The sequence below is a fragment of the Ailuropoda melanoleuca genome, chromosome 1 (assembly GCF_002007445.2).
Source record: "Ailuropoda melanoleuca isolate Jingjing chromosome 1, ASM200744v2, whole genome shotgun sequence".
In the NCBI taxonomy this organism is placed as follows: domain Eukaryota; kingdom Metazoa; phylum Chordata; class Mammalia; order Carnivora; family Ursidae; genus Ailuropoda; species Ailuropoda melanoleuca.
In genome coordinates, this window is record NC_048218.1 from 80,229,983 (window position 1) to 80,248,478 (window position 18,496).

At 35.5% G+C, this 18,496-nt stretch overlaps 1 protein-coding gene across 8 annotated transcripts in view; it reads right to left on the minus strand.

The window, feature by feature from the left end:
* The window catches only part of KLHL24 (kelch like family member 24), a 41,334-nt gene that overhangs the window by 10,202 nt on the left and 12,636 nt on the right, over nucleotides 1-18,496 (minus strand). For all 8 annotated transcript variants that reach the window (XM_002915704.4, XM_034662025.1, XM_011220341.3 and 5 more), the window contains 5 exons: nucleotides 16,575-17,551; nucleotides 7,763-7,947; nucleotides 6,679-6,797; nucleotides 3,165-3,353; nucleotides 1,442-1,630 (listed from right to left, as the gene is read on the minus strand). In XM_002915704.4, the coding sequence (XP_002915750.1) occupies nucleotides 1,442-1,630; nucleotides 3,165-3,353; nucleotides 6,679-6,797; nucleotides 7,763-7,947; nucleotides 16,575-17,494 (1,602 nt within the window). In that variant the 5' untranslated portion in view covers nucleotides 17,495-17,551. The remainder of the gene's footprint in view (nucleotides 1-1,441; nucleotides 1,631-3,164; nucleotides 3,354-6,678; nucleotides 6,798-7,762; nucleotides 7,948-16,574; nucleotides 17,552-18,496) is intronic.

Consider the following 18,496-nt stretch of genomic DNA (forward strand, 5'->3'; position numbering starts at 1 on the left):
ACATTTTCATCCCCACTTCCCATTCTCTGGAGAGGGGAAAGGGGCTGGAAATTACATTAATAACTACATGATGAAGCCTCCATAAAAATTCCCAAAATACAGGATGCAAACAGCTTCTGGGTTAGTGAACATCCCCATGTGCTGGGAGGGTGGTGCGCCTCAACACCAGGACAGAAGCTCCTGTGCTTGGGACCCTTCTGGGCCTCACCCTATGTGCCACTTCATCTGTATCCTTTCTAATACCCTTTATTATATAATAAGCCAATAAACAGAAGCTTATCTTTATCTCCCTAAGTTCTGTGAGGTGTTCTAGCCAATTACTGAACCCAAGGAGGGGGCTGTGGGAATGTTAATTTGCAGCCAGTCAATCAAAAGTACTGGGGACAAGCTGGAACCAGCATCTGGCATCTGTAACAGTGGCAGTCTTGAACTGAGCCCTCAGTGTGTGGAATCTAAGTCCAGGCAGACAGTGTCAGAACTGAATTGTGAGACATTTAGCTGGAGATGGAGAACTGGCTGATGTGGGAATAAATCCATATATCTGATGCCAGAAGTGTGAGTGTGAGTAAGGAAGACACAGTTTTTCCATTCACTCAGTTGTTTGGAAACAGAAAAAAGTAGGCTTAGGGAAGAAGGTGAATTCTAAGTTTGGACTCTTGGGACATTATAAAAAATATCAAACAGGCAGTTGGAAATTTTGAGTTTGGAGACAAGAGAGAGGCTTTAATGAAGATAAAGATTTAAAGTCATCAGGACTGGTCAATAAATGTGACCACTCAGGAACAGAGTAAAAACTAGGAAGCAGGTAGGGGAAAGAGACTCAAGAATACCCATATTTAAGGGTTGGATAGAAAGAATAAGAGAATATAGATGAGACTGAGATTATTAGTAATCACCTATGACAGTATAACTCTGGAGTGGTAAATAGGTAGATCCAGATTTCCAGCATCAGAACCAGCAAGCATTCTGGTGGTTGAAGGAGGGTAGAGCCATGAATCAAAGGCTGAACGAAGGCTTTTTGGGGGTGGGGGTGGAGTAGGGATACAGCCAGTGTGCTGGACCTGAGCCCAGCCATTTCTTTTATAACAAAAACTACAGAAGGAAAGAAACCAGTTTGGGAGCACTTCTTCTCTTTCAAAATACGTAAGAGATAGGGATAAGGACTGGAGTACATTCTGAAAGAGGTCAAGGGAAAAAAAACTACCAGCCCAAGTGCAATAGCTGCTTCACCATGGGATGGTAGAAAATAAGTTATTTCAATAAAACAATTCCCTGAAACAAGTTCAAAACAGGCATATCATATGCTTTATGTGGTTTTAAAAATTATAAAATAATTCAAGCATACATGAAATATATTAACAGTGAAATTACAGTATATTTATAATGGCCATGTATTTGGCCCCTCCTAGATTGATTTTTTTGTACTGTTTTATGTCATTACCTGTCGGCTGAATGTATTTTGTACATGCATCCAGTAATCTTCAACTGGATCATAACAGTATATTGCCTTGGTCAGCCCACCAGCAACATATATCAGGTTGTTTAAGGATACAGCTGTTATACACCTCTTGGCAATTGGAATAGCTGCACGAAGTAGCCAAGAATTGGTTTCTGGATCATAAGATTGAACCTAGTAATATATAAAAATATTTTATTCACGTTTCTAAACAAAAATGCAAATTTACTTTAAAAAGCCTAACAATACATAGAAACATGATTAAAAATGAAATACCATTTTTTACCTTAATTAATTCACATTAATTCATAGAATTAAGAGAGGTTAGCTTGATAAGGAAATGTCTGAATTATAAAATTCTCAAAAGAAATGCAAATTTATTACCATCAAGCAGAATAGAGTAACAAACACAGGCTGCTTCCAAGATGAATGGATACTACACTACTATGGTAAGTTTTCTTTACTTATTTCCACTAAACTAACAGTCCAGATTTTTTTTTTTAAGATTTATTTATTTTAGAGAGAGAGAGGATAGAATGCACATGAGTGGGGGGAAAGGCAGAAACAGAGGGAGAAGAAGAGAGAGAATCTCAAGCAGGCTCCCTGCTGAGCTTGGACCCCCCCTATGTGGAGCCTGATTTCACGACCCTGAGATCATGACCTGACCTGAAATCAAGAGTCAGACACTCAACTGACTGAGCTACCCAAATGCCCCAACAGACCAGATTTTTAAAAAATTGTGCCATATAGGATAACAATGCCTCAATCTGAATACAATTTCTTTATGATTTTAGGAAGTCGTTTCTTCAAAAGAACACAAGTAAACTTCAATTTAGTACACTTTGAATTATCACAAATTCTGAATTCTAAAAATGTAATATTTGACCACATTATATTAAAGTTTAATTAAAAAAATAATTGATTGGCACCTGGGTGGCTCAGTCAGTTAGGTGTCTAACTCTTGGTTTCAGCTCAGGTCATGATCTCAAGGCTGTGAGATGGAGCCCTGCATCGGGCTCTGTGCTCAGCGCAGAGTCCGCTTGTCCCTCTCTCTATGCTCCTTCCCGTGCTCTCTCAATCTCTTTCTCTCAAATAAATAAAATCTTTAAAAAAATAAATAACTGATGGACAAAATTCAGTTAACAATTGCTAAACAGGTTAGAGATCAGACAATTGTTTCCAGAATAACAGTATTTTCTGAGGTGTCAGGCAAATGTTCTTTTGTCCCACGAATTCAATGAACTGCAGCAAATTTGAGTTGTCCTCTGTTGACATTACAGAGGTTTCCTTTCCTCTTTTTTTTTCTAAAAAATACTTTTAAAGTATGCAGAAGATGACCCAGTGGAAGCAGTACAGTTACTGTATCCCACCCTCTGCTAATTCACTTCCCCACTGTGTTTTTGTAATTTTTTGATTCTACAGACTAGCAGTAAAAGGTTTAAAACTATTTATTTAGTAAAATATCTCAATGCTGAGATTAGTTTCATTTCAAAAAGATTAGATAATGCTTTTTACAGAAAACTGTTAGACATATTAGGATTTCACTTCAGTAACTTCAAACTTAGTGTTTTTCCCCCAAAGTATAAAGTACTAGACAATTTTTAAAAGGTTCCTCACACTAAGGGATCTCGCTATCTATTTGATAAGCTTTCTGTATTTTTCTTCTCATATACATCATTGGTAATATCTGTAAGAGAACATGGCTTACCTTATCAGAACAAGTATTATCATCAGGTCCTCCACCAATCACAAACAATTTGCCTACACAGCTAGTCACGGCAGGAGAACTCACTGCTTCCTTAAGGGGAGCAACTTCAGTCCATCGATTTGAAAAGGAATCATAACATTCTACGCTGCTAAGTCTGTTTTGTCCATCATAGCCTCCAACAACATATACCTATAAGCAAAATACACAGAAAAATCTTAACTGTCAAAAGTCTGAATTTTTAATTAGCTGGCTAAGGAATTAAGGGATCTGTCCCTTTAAAAAGCCCTTGATAACTATAATTGCAATAAATCTAGCTTAGTTTTTGAAACTTTTATTAGCACCCTTTCACCACCGAGGAGACTTTTTAGACTTCCTTTTTTCATAAAGCCCCCTCCAATGAAGTTTCATTACCACAGATATATTGTATATTTGTTTATGTATTATATGTATATCTGTGTTTTATATATGAAAGAGTACAATATTTTTCACCCCCAAGAACCAATCTTCACCCCCTTAAGGGTGATACTGCTCACACTGAGAATTACAGGATTGCTTGAATGCTCACACTCATGGATGATGAAAATGTTGGATCATTATGAAGTAATAAATCTATAAAACTAAAATATGAGATAAGGAATACTAGACCGTAAGATCACTGAAGGCAGTGCCTATCTTGTTTTTCATTTTAGTATCTACTATGCTTTGCACAGTTCACATAATGAACTCTATACTGTATATGTCAAAGGACTTCCAGAAATATGATGAAGGCAGACAAATTAATATCTTCATGTGATACCTGAACTAATCAACAAGCCATTTATTAAATGACCTATATGCAGATAATCCATTAAGAATCATGAGATACACAAGAAACTTTGAACTTGAGAGGTTCTACAGCTTACCATCCACAAGTCCTTTAATCGACAGTCATTATCAACTCTTCCCTCCATATCTAAATAACTATTAAGTCCCACTGAGTCTTCTTTCACAGCATCTCACATGTGTCCCTTCCTTTTGTTTCCCATTGCCACTACCCTACTTCAGGATCCATATTCTCACAATTAATCTCTGGGTCTCCACTCTTGTGCTCCCTCAACCATAGATTAATCTTCCTAAAATACTTCATCAACTCCTTTTAATAGTTCAACAACAGATGCCCAAGTGGTCAAGGCCAAACTTTATACACAGACATTCAAGTCTGTACACAATTTATCTTTCTGTACTCCTCCAAATTTCTACAGCAGCCCATGCTATTTTGTATTTCAATGTTGCACTTCTCATATTATGTTAAAATGATCTCTTGGTGGGTTTGTTCTCCCAACACTATGAAGTTCAGAGAGGTTAAGTAACTTACTCAAGGTCACCCAGCTGGAAGAGTATATGGAAACTGTGGCACAATGTAGCAATTAAGGGCATGGTTTTGAAGTCAGAAGAGGCAGGGTTCAATATCTAGCATTGCTATGAAATGTAAACCTTGGACAGTTTACTTATCCTCTGAGAGTCAGTCTTTTATTTCCTCAATTAAAATGGAGACAGTAATAGTACCTATCACATAATATAATTTTGTGGATTAAACTTTACCATTCTCCTGCATGCATAAATTAAAAATATATGCTGTAAGCACCAAGATGAAAGGACTCTAGATTAAGAAAATCTTGAACTTTGTTTTGCCCCTGCTTTATCACTTTCTGTGTAACCTTGGGCAAGTGACTTGATCTCTTCGAATTAGATTTCTTCATAAATTGAAAAAGTTACATGAAATTTTCTCTAAGATTCCTTTCCTACTCTTAGATTCTCTATTCCAAATCATTTTACCTAGGTTTTCTTAATAGGAACCATTTATACATTTAAATACTTTTACAGGTTTGAATTCATTTTACAATTTTTCGGGGTAACAGTTTCCATGACGTGAGTACTTGCTATGTAAGGTAGGAAATATTCCTCTCGTGTCTTGATTTACTGCTTCTAAGTTTTAGGTAACTTCAAGTCAAGTATACTGACATTGGTCAAATAAATTTGTGTTCACCAATCCATACATGATATTTGAGACATCAATCATTTACATTTGCCTTTGTACTTCCAGTCTAAATAATTACAATTTTTTTTAGTCAGATCTCTTCTCTTTCCAACCCCTTGAATATTTTAGCTGCCCCTTTCAGTAATATTTTATCATTCTTGAGGCATGGCTACCAAAACTATGCATAATATAGTAATTACTGACAAACTAATGATTTTGGAAAATATCCAAATATAATTAGTATTTTATTTCCATTACTCCTATCTCAAGGTCCTCATTATTTCACTGACCTTGTCAACAGCAGCAGCACAATAGATCAATATTCTTAGGAATTAATAGTAGCTTTCAAACTGTGCTTTGAGAAACTCTAATATTCTGTAGTATAGAAATTTCAAGAAGCCTCTATGGGGAAATAGGGGGAGGAGACTAGGGCTGATGAAAGGCTGAGTGGGAAGGGTTCCAGTACCATCTCTTTCTATTAGAGCAGTTCTGTTTTCTCATTGGCGGCTCTAAAATGTCTCCACATGAGGGTCCAAGAGGCAGCAATCTTTTTAGAAGGAGGTCTCAGGGAATCAGTCAGAAATACATGTGCAAGCAAGTATGCTTTTATTCAGATTGCTCATTAATTTAATGTAGCTTTGAAGGAGCTAATAGAGATGGAGGCAAAGAAAAACTAAAGAGCCCTTGGTATACTGCTGTATTTTTATCTGTTCTATGTCATGCGTTTTTATGTTAGGTTTAACTTTTTAATTTTAAAAAAGTTAGCTGCTTTTAAAAGGTTTGGAAACCACTAGTCCACAAAAGTTTTTCAAGTTACTAAGGACAGAGAATGGTTCAGAACCAACATATATTTATTTATTTTTTAAAGTAGGCTCCACACCCAGCATGGAACCCAACATGGGGCTTGAACCCTGAGATCAAGACCTGAGCTGAGATCAAGAGTCGGATGCTTAACCGACTGAGCCACTCAGGCGCCCCCCAAATTATATATTTTTAAATATTTATTAGCTGCAGTCAATAATCAGTTTTCTTTAAAGTACATTGGTGAATTTATCTTAACACTACTTTAAATTTCTTTTGTCCCTAACTTACATAAAGAAAAAAGATAAAATAACACCAGTCTAGATAAATATATCTCTCTGCCTGACTGCCAAAGTCAGTAAAGGGAAAAAGATTGCTTGGATTAGACACTGGACTGTTTTTGTACTCGATGTAACTCCTTTATTTTCCAATGCTTCTTAGGCATTCAGACTCCAATGGAGCATGAAAAGAGAAATGTGCTGCACTGCTACAAATTCCAAATTGGGAGAACAAAATATCCATTCAAAAGTACAGTGTCAAATTGTTTATATCTTCAGTTTATCTACTGAGGTTAGAAATGGAAGGAAATACAATTTGAATCCAAAATACCCAGAGAGTGAGTAAGATGAAGGATTCAACTGTGGTATTTATTTTGGAAATGTGCCAGCAATAGTAATAGAAAGTGGTTTCTCTTACTTTACCAAGGAGGACAGCCATTTTGTGACGCCATCTGCCTTTATTTAGAGAAGCAACTCTGATCCAAATATTTAGTTGTGAGTTATAAATCCACACATCACGTCCATTGATTCTTCCACCTTTAAATGCAGAAGAATGTACACAAGATAATACGTATATCACCAAAGGATTTATGCTCAAGGCATGGATAATTATAACATAGGATTTATTCACCCAGGCTAAGAATTTGTGAATTCAGTTTAATAAACGAAACAAGGACTCTCTTAAAGCTTAATGGAAACAGTTCTACAGAACAGATTTAAACTTTGCCAATTGTTATCTTGAGAATTATAGGCCCCAAGTAATAAAATGCAGAATATGAATTTTACAAATGTCTAAGACTATTAATTTGAATCAGACATCAGAAGCACCCAAACAACAGAATTATTTTAAAAATATTTTTTAAAATCACCCATTTTTTCAAAAGCAAACCATTGTACAAAATAAAGTATGTGTTGTTATATTGTTCAACATGTAGTAATAGAGTAACTCCAAAGCTGGTAAAATTATTAACCAAATAACAGACTCAGGACCATTGATAATGTAGTTATACTTTGTATAAGTCTGTCATTTACTGTCTCAGATTTTAGATGTAACATCGCATAAAAGAAGTTCAAGTTAAGAAGTTTAAGGAAAATCCTATTTCATAAACTTTGGGGAGAATTTCAGAAAACCTGGGTGGATAAGAGATGCTTAATTAATTCTATGAGTAATTTTCACTTTGCATACTTTACTGTGTTCCTTAAAACGGAGTTAATGGGTAAAAGCTTTTTAAAATTATATTGTATCCTATATGCATTTGAGAGTACTTAAAATATGACGATTAAAGGCATTTTTCTGGTGCATCTTTTATAAATCATTCTGGATCATCTTGAGCCTGTTTTTAAGAGCAAAAAGTCATCCTTGGTTTTATTTGTTGTATAAACTGATCTGCTGAAAGTGGGCATATTCACTTTCATGATTTCCTTCTGAGACACTACTATTGTTTGAAACAGCCAGGCTGTGTTCAAATTAAAAGTAGCTACTGTAATAATTCTCTATTTACCTGAAACAAGAATGTCATTCCTTAGAGCACAGACTGCATACTCTGATTTGGTAAATTCTGGAAGCTTAGCCAAAGACTTCCATTCTCCTGTCACAGGATCATAGCACTCAGTATATGGAAGATTAAATCCTCCAACCCGTTCACAGCCTCCAACGACAACTATCACCTCAGAATAGCCAGTTGACCTAAAATAATTATAAGAATGTATAAATAGTAAAATACACTCAAGATTGTTGAAAACTCTAAAAACATACCATTATCATAAAGACAGTAGAACACTATTATAAAGTAAACAGTTAAATTTATTCTCTGAGCATGTGCCAAATAATACAGGCTGCCAATGACTTTGAGAACATTTGCTCGGGATTTAGAGACATTATTTTCCACAGAAAATTTCATGGGTATTTTTTTTTTAAAAGATTTTATTTATTTATTGGACAGAGAGAGAGACAGCCAGAGAGAGAGCGAACACAAGCAGGGGGAGTGGGAGAGGAAGAAGCAGGCTCCCAGGGGAAGAGGCTGACGTGGGGCTCAATCCCATAATGCCAGTATCACGCCCTGAGCCGAAGGCAGACGCTTAACCGCTGTGCCACCCAGGCGCCCCATGGGTATTTTTTTCCTATGAGTTTTGCCTTACAAATTGTAAAACAGTCCAAAGATCCTACCTAACTCAAATGGAATCCTGGTAATAGTAAGGATGATTTTCAAATGCAGTTTTGCAGTAATTCATATATGTATAACCATACTAAGGTAAGATAATGTGGGAAAATGGTGATTTTTCATCAGATTGCTAGTTCTTTTGTTTTTTTTTAAAGATTTTATTTATTTATTTATTTGAGAGAGAGAGCGAGCAAGCAAGAGCAAGAGGAGGGGCAGAGGGAGAGGGACAAGCAGACTCCCTGCTGAGCGGGGTGCCCAATGTGGGGGCTTGATCGCAAGACCTGGAGGTCATGATCTGAGCTGAAGTCAGACACTTAACATACTGAGCCATCCAAGCACCACAGATTGCTAGTTCTAAAGAAACTCATTCATAGTCTAAACTAAGTACCCTTTAAAGGAGTGTATGTATTTGTTCAGAAACGATTTTTTAAGATAATTTTTTCAAGTTAAGTATATTAAAGTAATTCAAATCAAAACACTGAGCAGTCATTTAAAGTGTTAACAGAGTTTATAACAAAGAATGTTGAAGAAAAAAAAGCAAGACAAAAAAATTGTACAGAAGGTCTGATCAATACTATGTAAAAAGTGTGTCTGGAAAGAATATACCAAGTGCTAATAATGGTTATCTCTGGATAGTGTGGCTTCCTTCTATCAACACAATTTTCAAAACGATAATGAGCAGGGACTATTTTTAGAGTGGAAAAAACATTAAGAGCACTAAGAGAATCCTAAGGTTTATGTTAATCATGGACTTCTTTTATTTTGTAGTTTAAATTTTTTTAGATAGATACAGGAAAAACTAAAAGCTTATCCAAGTTTTTTGCTGTTATTCGTAAGGCTCAACAGAAAGTTCGGAATTTTAAAATTATTTGGTTTTTATATTTTTTTCACAAATATAACTGAAATGAAAAAGGTCCTGTACTACATCTTATGGTTGTTACAATTTTAATCTCATGAAGCAGAATGCTAAGAATCCCTCTTCTCTTAATTTGAGTGTGGAAAGAAAAAGACCACATCAGAACACTGATTTGTAGTTTTAGTATGCTGTTTCACAATTTTAGAAAAAAACCAAAATTAAGCAATACTGGTATGTCACTTTAAAAGAGATACTATATTCTAGCTACATTACTCATAGCTTTTTCAACTAATAATCATTAGTTCCTGTTCTACGCCAGGCATACTTTTCCATTATAAAATCTGAAAAATATATTGTAGAAAAGAATCCTGCTCATAGATATAATAAAAATTACTTTTAGGAACCCAGCAAATCATATAACCCTAATCTAGTATATAGTAAGACATTATCAGAAGGACTGAAATATTATCAATACCATTTTCCAAATAATTCCAAAATGAAACTATTAAAGTAAATAGAGAGTAACACCAGATACCTGGTATAACTATTAACTTATCCTTCTTTCCATAAAAGTATCATTTCCTAAAATTACACTTTAAATACCTCTAAAACAAATCCATGTGATTTTCCTCAAAGCCTTACTTATTGATTGATCAAAACAAAAGTTGCTAAATACTGTCACTGGGGTTCAATCACTCCCAATTATTTTAATATAAAATCAAGGTAACTATTATATATTATAGAATTGTGTTTTATACACTTTCCTTATAACATTTTATTTATTTTTACTTTTTTTTTTAAAGAGACAGCAGAAGTGGCATTGGGGGTGGGGGGGTCAGAGGGAGAGGGAAAGAGAAAATCTCAAGCAGGCTCCACACCCAGCATGGGGCTCAATGTGGGGCTCAATCTCAAAACCGTGAGATCACAACCTAAGCCAAAATCAAGAATCAGACCACTTAACCAACTGAGCCACTCAGGTGTCCCACATTTGATTTATAGTTTCTCTTTGCTTAAACTTGCTTTTTTCAAGACTTCTTAGCCTAATAAACATATATTGTCTGTTTTTGTACCTTGGAATAAGAAAATAGCACCAAAAACTAATGGCTAAAACAATCAGTCCCACTAAATAAAGGATCATTTCAGTGTCTACTGGAAATGTGTTTTTATCTGAAAGGATCAACAAACTGGTACTTTTGCCTACTGAAGGTCTTACTTGCAACCAAATGGCTCTAAACTTTAAGAGACAAGTCTGGTGTTCTCATTAGAGACTGTTAATCCAGTAAAAGTTATTTTTAGGGATGTCTGGGTGGCTCAGGTGGTTAAATGACTGACTCCTCGTCTTGGCTCAGGTCATCATCTCAGGGTTGTGGGAACAAGCCCTGCATCCTACTCCAAGCTCAGTGGGGAGTCTGCTTGAGTTTCTCTTCCTCTGCCCCTCTTCCTGCTTGCACGAGAGCTTGCTCTCTAAAATGAATAAATCTTTTTCAAAAACTTTTTTTTTTATTTCTTGAGCTTGGAAAAATTTTTATTTAAGGCAGGGAGATGACTGCCTTTAAGGAAATAAGTTACTCCAGGTGATAATGGCAACTGGAACAAAAAGGCAGTCAAGATGATAGTATAGGATGAATAAAAGTCTGGATACCCCATTAAATCTTTTTTTTTAGAGTGAACATTATTTTATTAATGCTGTAAAGGGAAAATCCTGATTTTGCTGTGATAAAATAGCAAATATTTGTTGTTTTAGTATTAAATCTTATTATTTGTTCCTGGGAAAGTATGACAACTAAATTCTCCTTTTTTTTTACTATGGCAAATATTGTTTTTAAAAAAATCATCATCCTCTTTTACCATGAATTTAAGAAAAGATCACATTAAAAGATTACATTCTTTGATTTATGTGAAAGATAAAATAATTCTCTCTCTCTGCCCCTCCCCCTGGCTCATGCTCTCTCTCTCAAATAAAATTTTAAAATCTCTAAAGAAAAAAAGAATCTCAAAAGGCAAAATACAGGACTTGTTGGCTGAAATAAAAGACCTACTTATTATTAATGCCAAATATGCCAGATAGGCCAACCAATTCTCATCAATAAAAATGCAAACGGTTAATGGCTAATAGGAAGAATAATTGAACATATTTAAAAAGCACAATAGGAAAGGCAGTGTTTTCAAATAGCAGGAAATTGGAAGAAAGAGGTAATGATATTAGTAATATAATCTATTCACCATTCCAAGACTCAAAAATATCTGAAGACTGAGCCATCAAACAAAATAATTAACAAAATGAGAGATATGAGACTTGAAGCCCTAAAGAGACCACATAGTTCTCTAGTCTGTAAGGTATGACAGTTACTAAACTCAATATTAATATATCTAAAGAAAGAACTACGTATTGAAGGAGGGATTGGTTAATCAAAGAAGCAATAAGTAAATGCATGAAAAAGTTACTAAGCACAGAGACAAACATCTCTTGTGCCCATTCAAGTTCTTGTCTAAGGGAAAGAGAATCTTAGCTTAGCTAATTTGAACATTACTGGTTTTTTGGTAAGAATATTTTTATGGTGGGTGAGACTTCCTCAAGCTATACTAGCTGAGAGGACTCCAGTTCTAAAGATCTACTAACTCCCTTTGTTTGGATTCCATGCTTGCCAAACAACCTTTGAAAACTTTGGCTTCCCACTTAGGGATCTGTCCATAGTAAAGGAATATGCTAAACAGACTGGCTTAAAGATCTATATGCGCCAATGTGGAATAATCTCCAAGATACTTATAAATGATAACAAGATACAGAACTGATGTATAAAAACAAGTAGGGAGGTATGTGTGTGTATACACACACATCTAGAATATACACACACACAAAGAATATTTTTAAAGGTTCAAAAAACTGGTAACAGTGGTATCCTTTGGGGAGAACTGATATATCAAGGATCAGGTAGAGGGAGACTTACATATATACTTTCATGAAAAATGTTTGAGTTAAAAATAAAACTGAGGGACATCTGGGTGGCTCAGTCAGTTAAATGTCAGCCTTTGGCTCAGATCACGATCCCAGGGTCCTGGAATCTAGTCCCACGACGGGCTCCTTGCTCAGTGGGGATCCTGCTTCTCCCTCTGCCTGATGCTCCCCTGCTTGTGCTCTCTCTCTCTCTGACAAATAAACAAATAAAATCTTGAAAAAAAAAAAAAAAGAAGAAACCATTTAAAAATTTTTAAAAAAAATAAATAAAAATGAACTAATGTGGAAAAATGGTAAACTATGCATCCTATACTATAGTAGATTATCATCCTTAAGAGGGACCGGAGAAAAATTCAGAACACTGAATTTTAAAATACTATTTCTTAAAAAAAAATCTTAATCAGGGGCGCCTGGGTGGCTCAGTCGGTTAAGGGTCTGCTTTACGCTCAGGTCATGATCCTAGAGTCCTGAGATTGAGCCCCACCTCAGGCTCTCTGCTAAGCGGGAGCTTGCTTCTCCCTCTCCCTGCTGCTCCCCCTGCTTGTACTCTCTCTGTCAAATAAATAAAATCTTTTTTAAAAATCTTAATCATAATCTTTGTACTCTTATTGGTTTCCAATAGGAACCTGAACCTTGTCTTCATTATGGACACAATTTTCATTATATAATAACTGATTGGAGACAAGAAGTAGTATAAAGTATTAGAATATTAATTAATTCCAACCTCAAAATGACAAGCTTATTAAATCTTAGGGATCTCTATTGCTCAATGGAATGTGGCAAAGAGCATCAATTTTTTCTATAGACAAGAACAAATTATTCTTAAAATAAACCATTTGATATCAAGCATATCTGTCTTTCAAACCACAATACCAATTCTGTAAAAGTAGAGCACAAATTTACAATGTATTTTGATTATTTTCTTCATGAAACCAGCAAAAATTTTTCCTATGCATTTTCGTAATTCTAGGTTATGTACTCTTCATTTCGTACTTCCAATCCTCACAAATGGATGTAAAATACACTTTACAAATCAAATAAGTAAATTGGAAAATCATCTATGTATTATCCAAGCCTAATTACCTTTAGACTGCAATCTGATTCCATTTATGTCATATTTTTATAAATAATGTTAATAATAAATAACTTATTTGATTTTACAACATATATCCCTTGGTCCCTAATTCTATCCTATGCATATATAGGAGATATATGCTGGAAAGTTACTATTAGCCCTATTTGACCCAAAGCCCTTCTGTCTGCTAAAAGGGAGTCTGTTTGAAAAAATATACAATTTTCCCTTTAGAGGGATACTGTGTGTCCAGAAAAGTTCTGGAACAGCCCCAAAGCTGTTCATCATTCTTTTTTTTTTTTTTTAAGATTTTATTTATTTGAGAGCGAGAGCGAGAGTGCATGAGCAGGGGGAAGGGGGAGAGGGAGAAGCAGACTTCCCCCCCTGCCCCCCTCCCCTGAGGACCCTGAGAACATGACCTGAGCTGAAGGCAGAGCTTAACCAACTGAGCCACCCAGGCGCCCACTGTTCAGCAATCTTAATCAATACATTTAAGAACCTTGGTCTCTCACATTTTAAAGCTTAGCCCATGTTTCTAAATAGTCCTTTAAAAAAATAACAACTTAAAAAAATTAGTATATTTATATAATAAAATTCTTTGTTTTTTGTCCTTTGTTAAAAAACTGAGAGTCAAATATATTTCTTTCTTACAAAACAATTATTACTTTGCACTAAATTCAGTTGACTTTGAAGAAAAAAATGTGCTCTAACCCTAATATAAAGAAGTATTAATTTTTTATAATAATAATTACCCAATATTGTATCCAATTATAAAAAGTTCAGACTGTCAAGTACTGGGAGTTTTCTTTAAAGATTTGAGAGAGAGTGTAAATGCACATGTGAGCATACAAGCGGGGTGCGGGGGGGCAGAGGGAGAGGAAAAGAGAGTCTTAGACTCTGAGCTAAGAGAGGAGCCCCAAGTGGGGGGTCGATCTCAAGACCCTGAAATAGGACCTGAGCCAAAACCAAGAGTCGGATGCTTAACCAACCACGCCAACCAGGAACCCCTGGGAGTTTTCTTAAGTGGGTTGGACCTACACTACACTATATAAGTAATAATAGCTAATAATTTTTAAGTACTTGTATGCACCACTTTCGATGATGAGTACCTTAAGGATTATTGCAGTTAATAGTTTCAAAGGCAGAACCTGTGAAATAAATACTATTTATCATCATTCTCACTTTCCATATGAGGAAAGATTAAATCTTGCTATATTCAAACTAGAGTAGACTTTAAAGACATGCTATCTCATCATATGCTGAATTTTAATCACATCCCAAAACAGTAATAATCAAAATCAAAGCTAAAATTTTGGTTTGAGAACTACACTCTAGTAAATGTATAGGAAAAGCGGAGATGATATGAGAAAATAAAAATAAATACCAGTTTTGCAACAATGTCAATATATTTAACACTACTGAGTGGTACAATTATTAAAATTGGTTAAGATGATAAATTCATGCTATGTTTTTTTTTTAATTTTTTTTATTATGTTAGTCATCATACAGTACATCCCCGGTTTCCAATGTAAAGTCATGTTATGTTTTTTACCACAATTAAAAAAAAAAAAATTAGCTTTGTTAGAAAAATATTAGGTTTTTTTTTTTTTTTTTAAGATTTTATTTATTTGTCAGGGGTGCCTGGGTAGCGCAGTTGCTAAGCATCTGCCTTCGGCTCAGGGTGTGATCCCGGCATTCTGGGATCGAGCCCCACATCAGGCTCCTCCTCTGGGAGCCTGCTTCTTCCTCTCCCACTCCCCCTGCTTGTGTCCCCTCTCTCGCTGGCTGTCTCTCTGTCAAATAAATAAATACAATCTTAACAACAAAAAAAAAGATTTTGTCAGAGAGGGAGAGTGAGAGAAAGAGCACAAGCTGGGGAAGCTGCAGGCAGAGGGAGAAGCAGGCTCCCTGCTGAGCAAGGACGCAGCACTTGATCTCAGGACCCTGGGATCACGACCTGAGCAGAAGGCAGATGCTTAACTGCCTAAGCCACCCAGACGTCCCAAAAGATCCTTCACTATATCTCTCACAATAGCCATTACTTGCTTATTGACAGTACAGTACATTTAATATTATTCCTTCAATTATTAACACATGGATATTATTTTTCTATAGCTTATAAATTAAAATCTGTATGTTTTACTGAAATAATGCACTATAAGAAGATATAAGGGTAATACTGAATTGAATTCCTACCTCTAAATATATTTTCCAAATTCTAATGATGATATAATTTTTATAATCATAAAAATATTTAAAAATTAAGATTGACATTAAATAACTGTGACAATGAGAAGAGATCTGAAACCTGGGTTTTACATCAAGAATCCACTCAAGGGGTGCCTGGGTGGCACAGCGGTTAAGCGCTTGGCTTCGGTTCAGGGTGTGAACCTTGGCGTTATGGGATCGTGCCCCACATCAGGCTCCTCTGCTGTGAGCCTGCTTCTATCTCTCCCACTCCCCCTGCTTGTGTTCCCTCTCTTGCTGGCTGTCTCTATCTCTGTCGAATAAATAAATAAAATCTTAAAAAAAAAAAAAAAAGAATCCACTCAAAGTACACCAGCTTACTTACTTCACCTTTATATTTCAAGTTGCCTGTTAGGAAAAAAGGAAGTCTGTGACTTTGCCAATTGTGTGTTTTTGTTTTTTTCTTTTAAAGATTTATTTATTTATTTATGAGAGAGAGAGAGAGAGAGAGAGAGAGAGAGAGAATTCAAGGAGACTCCCCTCTGAGTGCAGAACCCAATGCAGGGCTTTATCTCATGACTCTGAGATCATGACCTGAGCTGAAATCAAGAGTCAGACACTTAACCAACTAAGCCAACCAGGCACCCCTGCCAATTGTTTTTTGTATGTAGAGGCAGTTACAAGAGAGTCTACCAAAGTCTTTGGTCTACTTTATATCCAAAGACTCTTTGGAAAGAAAATCATTTGGGATCCTACAAAGATTAAGAGAAATAAGCAGAAATATATTGAGATGTTCACAGTTACAAAGACCCTTTGCAATACCCGTTCATTGCTCAGAATAACAAAGAATGATACTGTTGAAACTAGTCTTCACTGGGAAAGACTTTTTAAATTTTTTTTTTGAAGGGGAGAGACGTTTTAATGATTTACATAATGAAAAACAAATCTTAAATTATGAAAAGCCACATGTAGACCATGCATATAAATGACTACACTGAGATTTCACTCAGGAGGTTTAAAATATTTTAAAAATAAAAACTTTTGTTAATTATGTTGTAGTTCATTCATGAAGTTTTCTCACCTGCGTGGCCTAGTCCTTGGGGACATCATTTCATTCCCAAGTATGTGGTACCGTCTTGCTTCATGCAACAGCTGATAACACTCAGGAGAATTCTGGATCAATTGGTCCACCTCAACTGTTTGTACAAAGTAGTTGGGATGCAACAGAGGGAGTCTCACATGTGTCAGGAGCTCATGTAACAGTGGTCTTCTTAGATCAACAGCACGATAGACCCAACGCATGACAGCTTCAAAAACCATCTCCTCTTTACCAATAACAAGTTCATCACTACAAATATAATCAATAAGTTCATCTTTGTCAAGCTCAAGAAATTCTTCATGCTGCGACACATCCTCAAAAGTCTGTAATGCAAAATTCTTGCATTTTGTGAAGAGTGTTTTGAGAGAATGGGTATCAGCAAAGCGCTGGATTCCTAAGCAGTTACAAGGATCAAGTTGCTCCTCTAAGAATTTGGCACAAGCATCACGGAGGACACTAATCTGAAAGAGGCTTGATGTTTCAAAGAGATATTGTACATTCTCTGTAGTGATCTTTACCTTTCCAGTATAAACATACTGCAAAAAACATTCCATAGCTTCGGCTAAAATACCATTGATCTCAACCAACATTTCTCGGCTTTCTCTGTGGTCATTACAAAACATAGCTCTGAAGTAGCTACTACAAGCTGAGAGAACGGCTCTATGGCAAGGAAATTCTTTGCCTTCCACACAAATGATGACGTCTGTGAATAAGCGGCTGTCTCGGAATTCATTGAATATCTGGAGTATGTTTTCAGCATGGGATGATCCTGAAGAGAAGTCAAAAAACTCATGGCCTGTCAGAGATTTAGGGTCCATTTCAAAAACTTTACGCTTAGTTGCTGGGGAATCACGCACCCCAAGATCCTCTCTGTTTAGTCTTCGTCCCAATATTAGTACCATTGTTACATCAGTTGACTATATAATTGTTGAGAAATGTTAAGGATCTTCTTTATGTGGCTAAACGTGGGGGAAAAAAAAAGAAAACATTTCAATATATAAAAAATTCAGCACTCAAACTACATAGTCTCATTCTGATGTAAACATTATAACAAAATCACATACTTAATGTATCTTATATGGAGTGTAGAATACTATCTCAATAAGAACCGATGAATAAAAATTTGCATTATGGGCACAATTTAAGCCCACCCTCCAAAAATATTATATACTTTTTGAATTATTAATAACGTCTCCCCTTTTGCACAGCTAGGTTTTATCTACTGACTGTAGAGTTAAGTCTGAATGCTGTAAGATAAAGAATTTGACTACATTCAGAATCCTAATATAGATGTTTATTATCTTAATATAATATTGTGAAAGAGGAATTCAGTTATATCTATCAGTAGCCTTTAAAAATATGTATATTGGGGCACCTGGCTGGTTCAGTCACTACAGGATGTGACTCTTAATCTTGTAGTTATAAATTCGAGCCCCACATTGAGTATAGAGATTACTTTAAAAAAATGTATATTGTTCGACCAGCAAGTCCATTTCTAGCAATCTGTCCTAAGGAAATAATCAGGAATATGTGGAAAGATTTATCTACAGAGATGGTCAATGCTCTATTAATAGAAAATACTTGTAACAATCTAAATGCCCTACAATAGGAGATGAGTTAAACCATACTGCATCTTAAGGATTGAAGACAGTCTACAGAGCCATTTAAAATTATGTAGACAATATAATGACACAGGGAAGTATTAATCAGATAGTAAGTTAAATAAAGTGGATCATAAAACATATGCTAAAAATAGAAAAAATTATGTATCAGTGTATCTTAGGGATAGAAAAAAAGGAGCCACATATGCCAAAATGTTAAGTGATTTATTTATCTTCCGTTTTCCTCTATTTCACCCAATTCCCACTATAAATATGTAGATTTTGTTTTCAGACCTTTAAAAC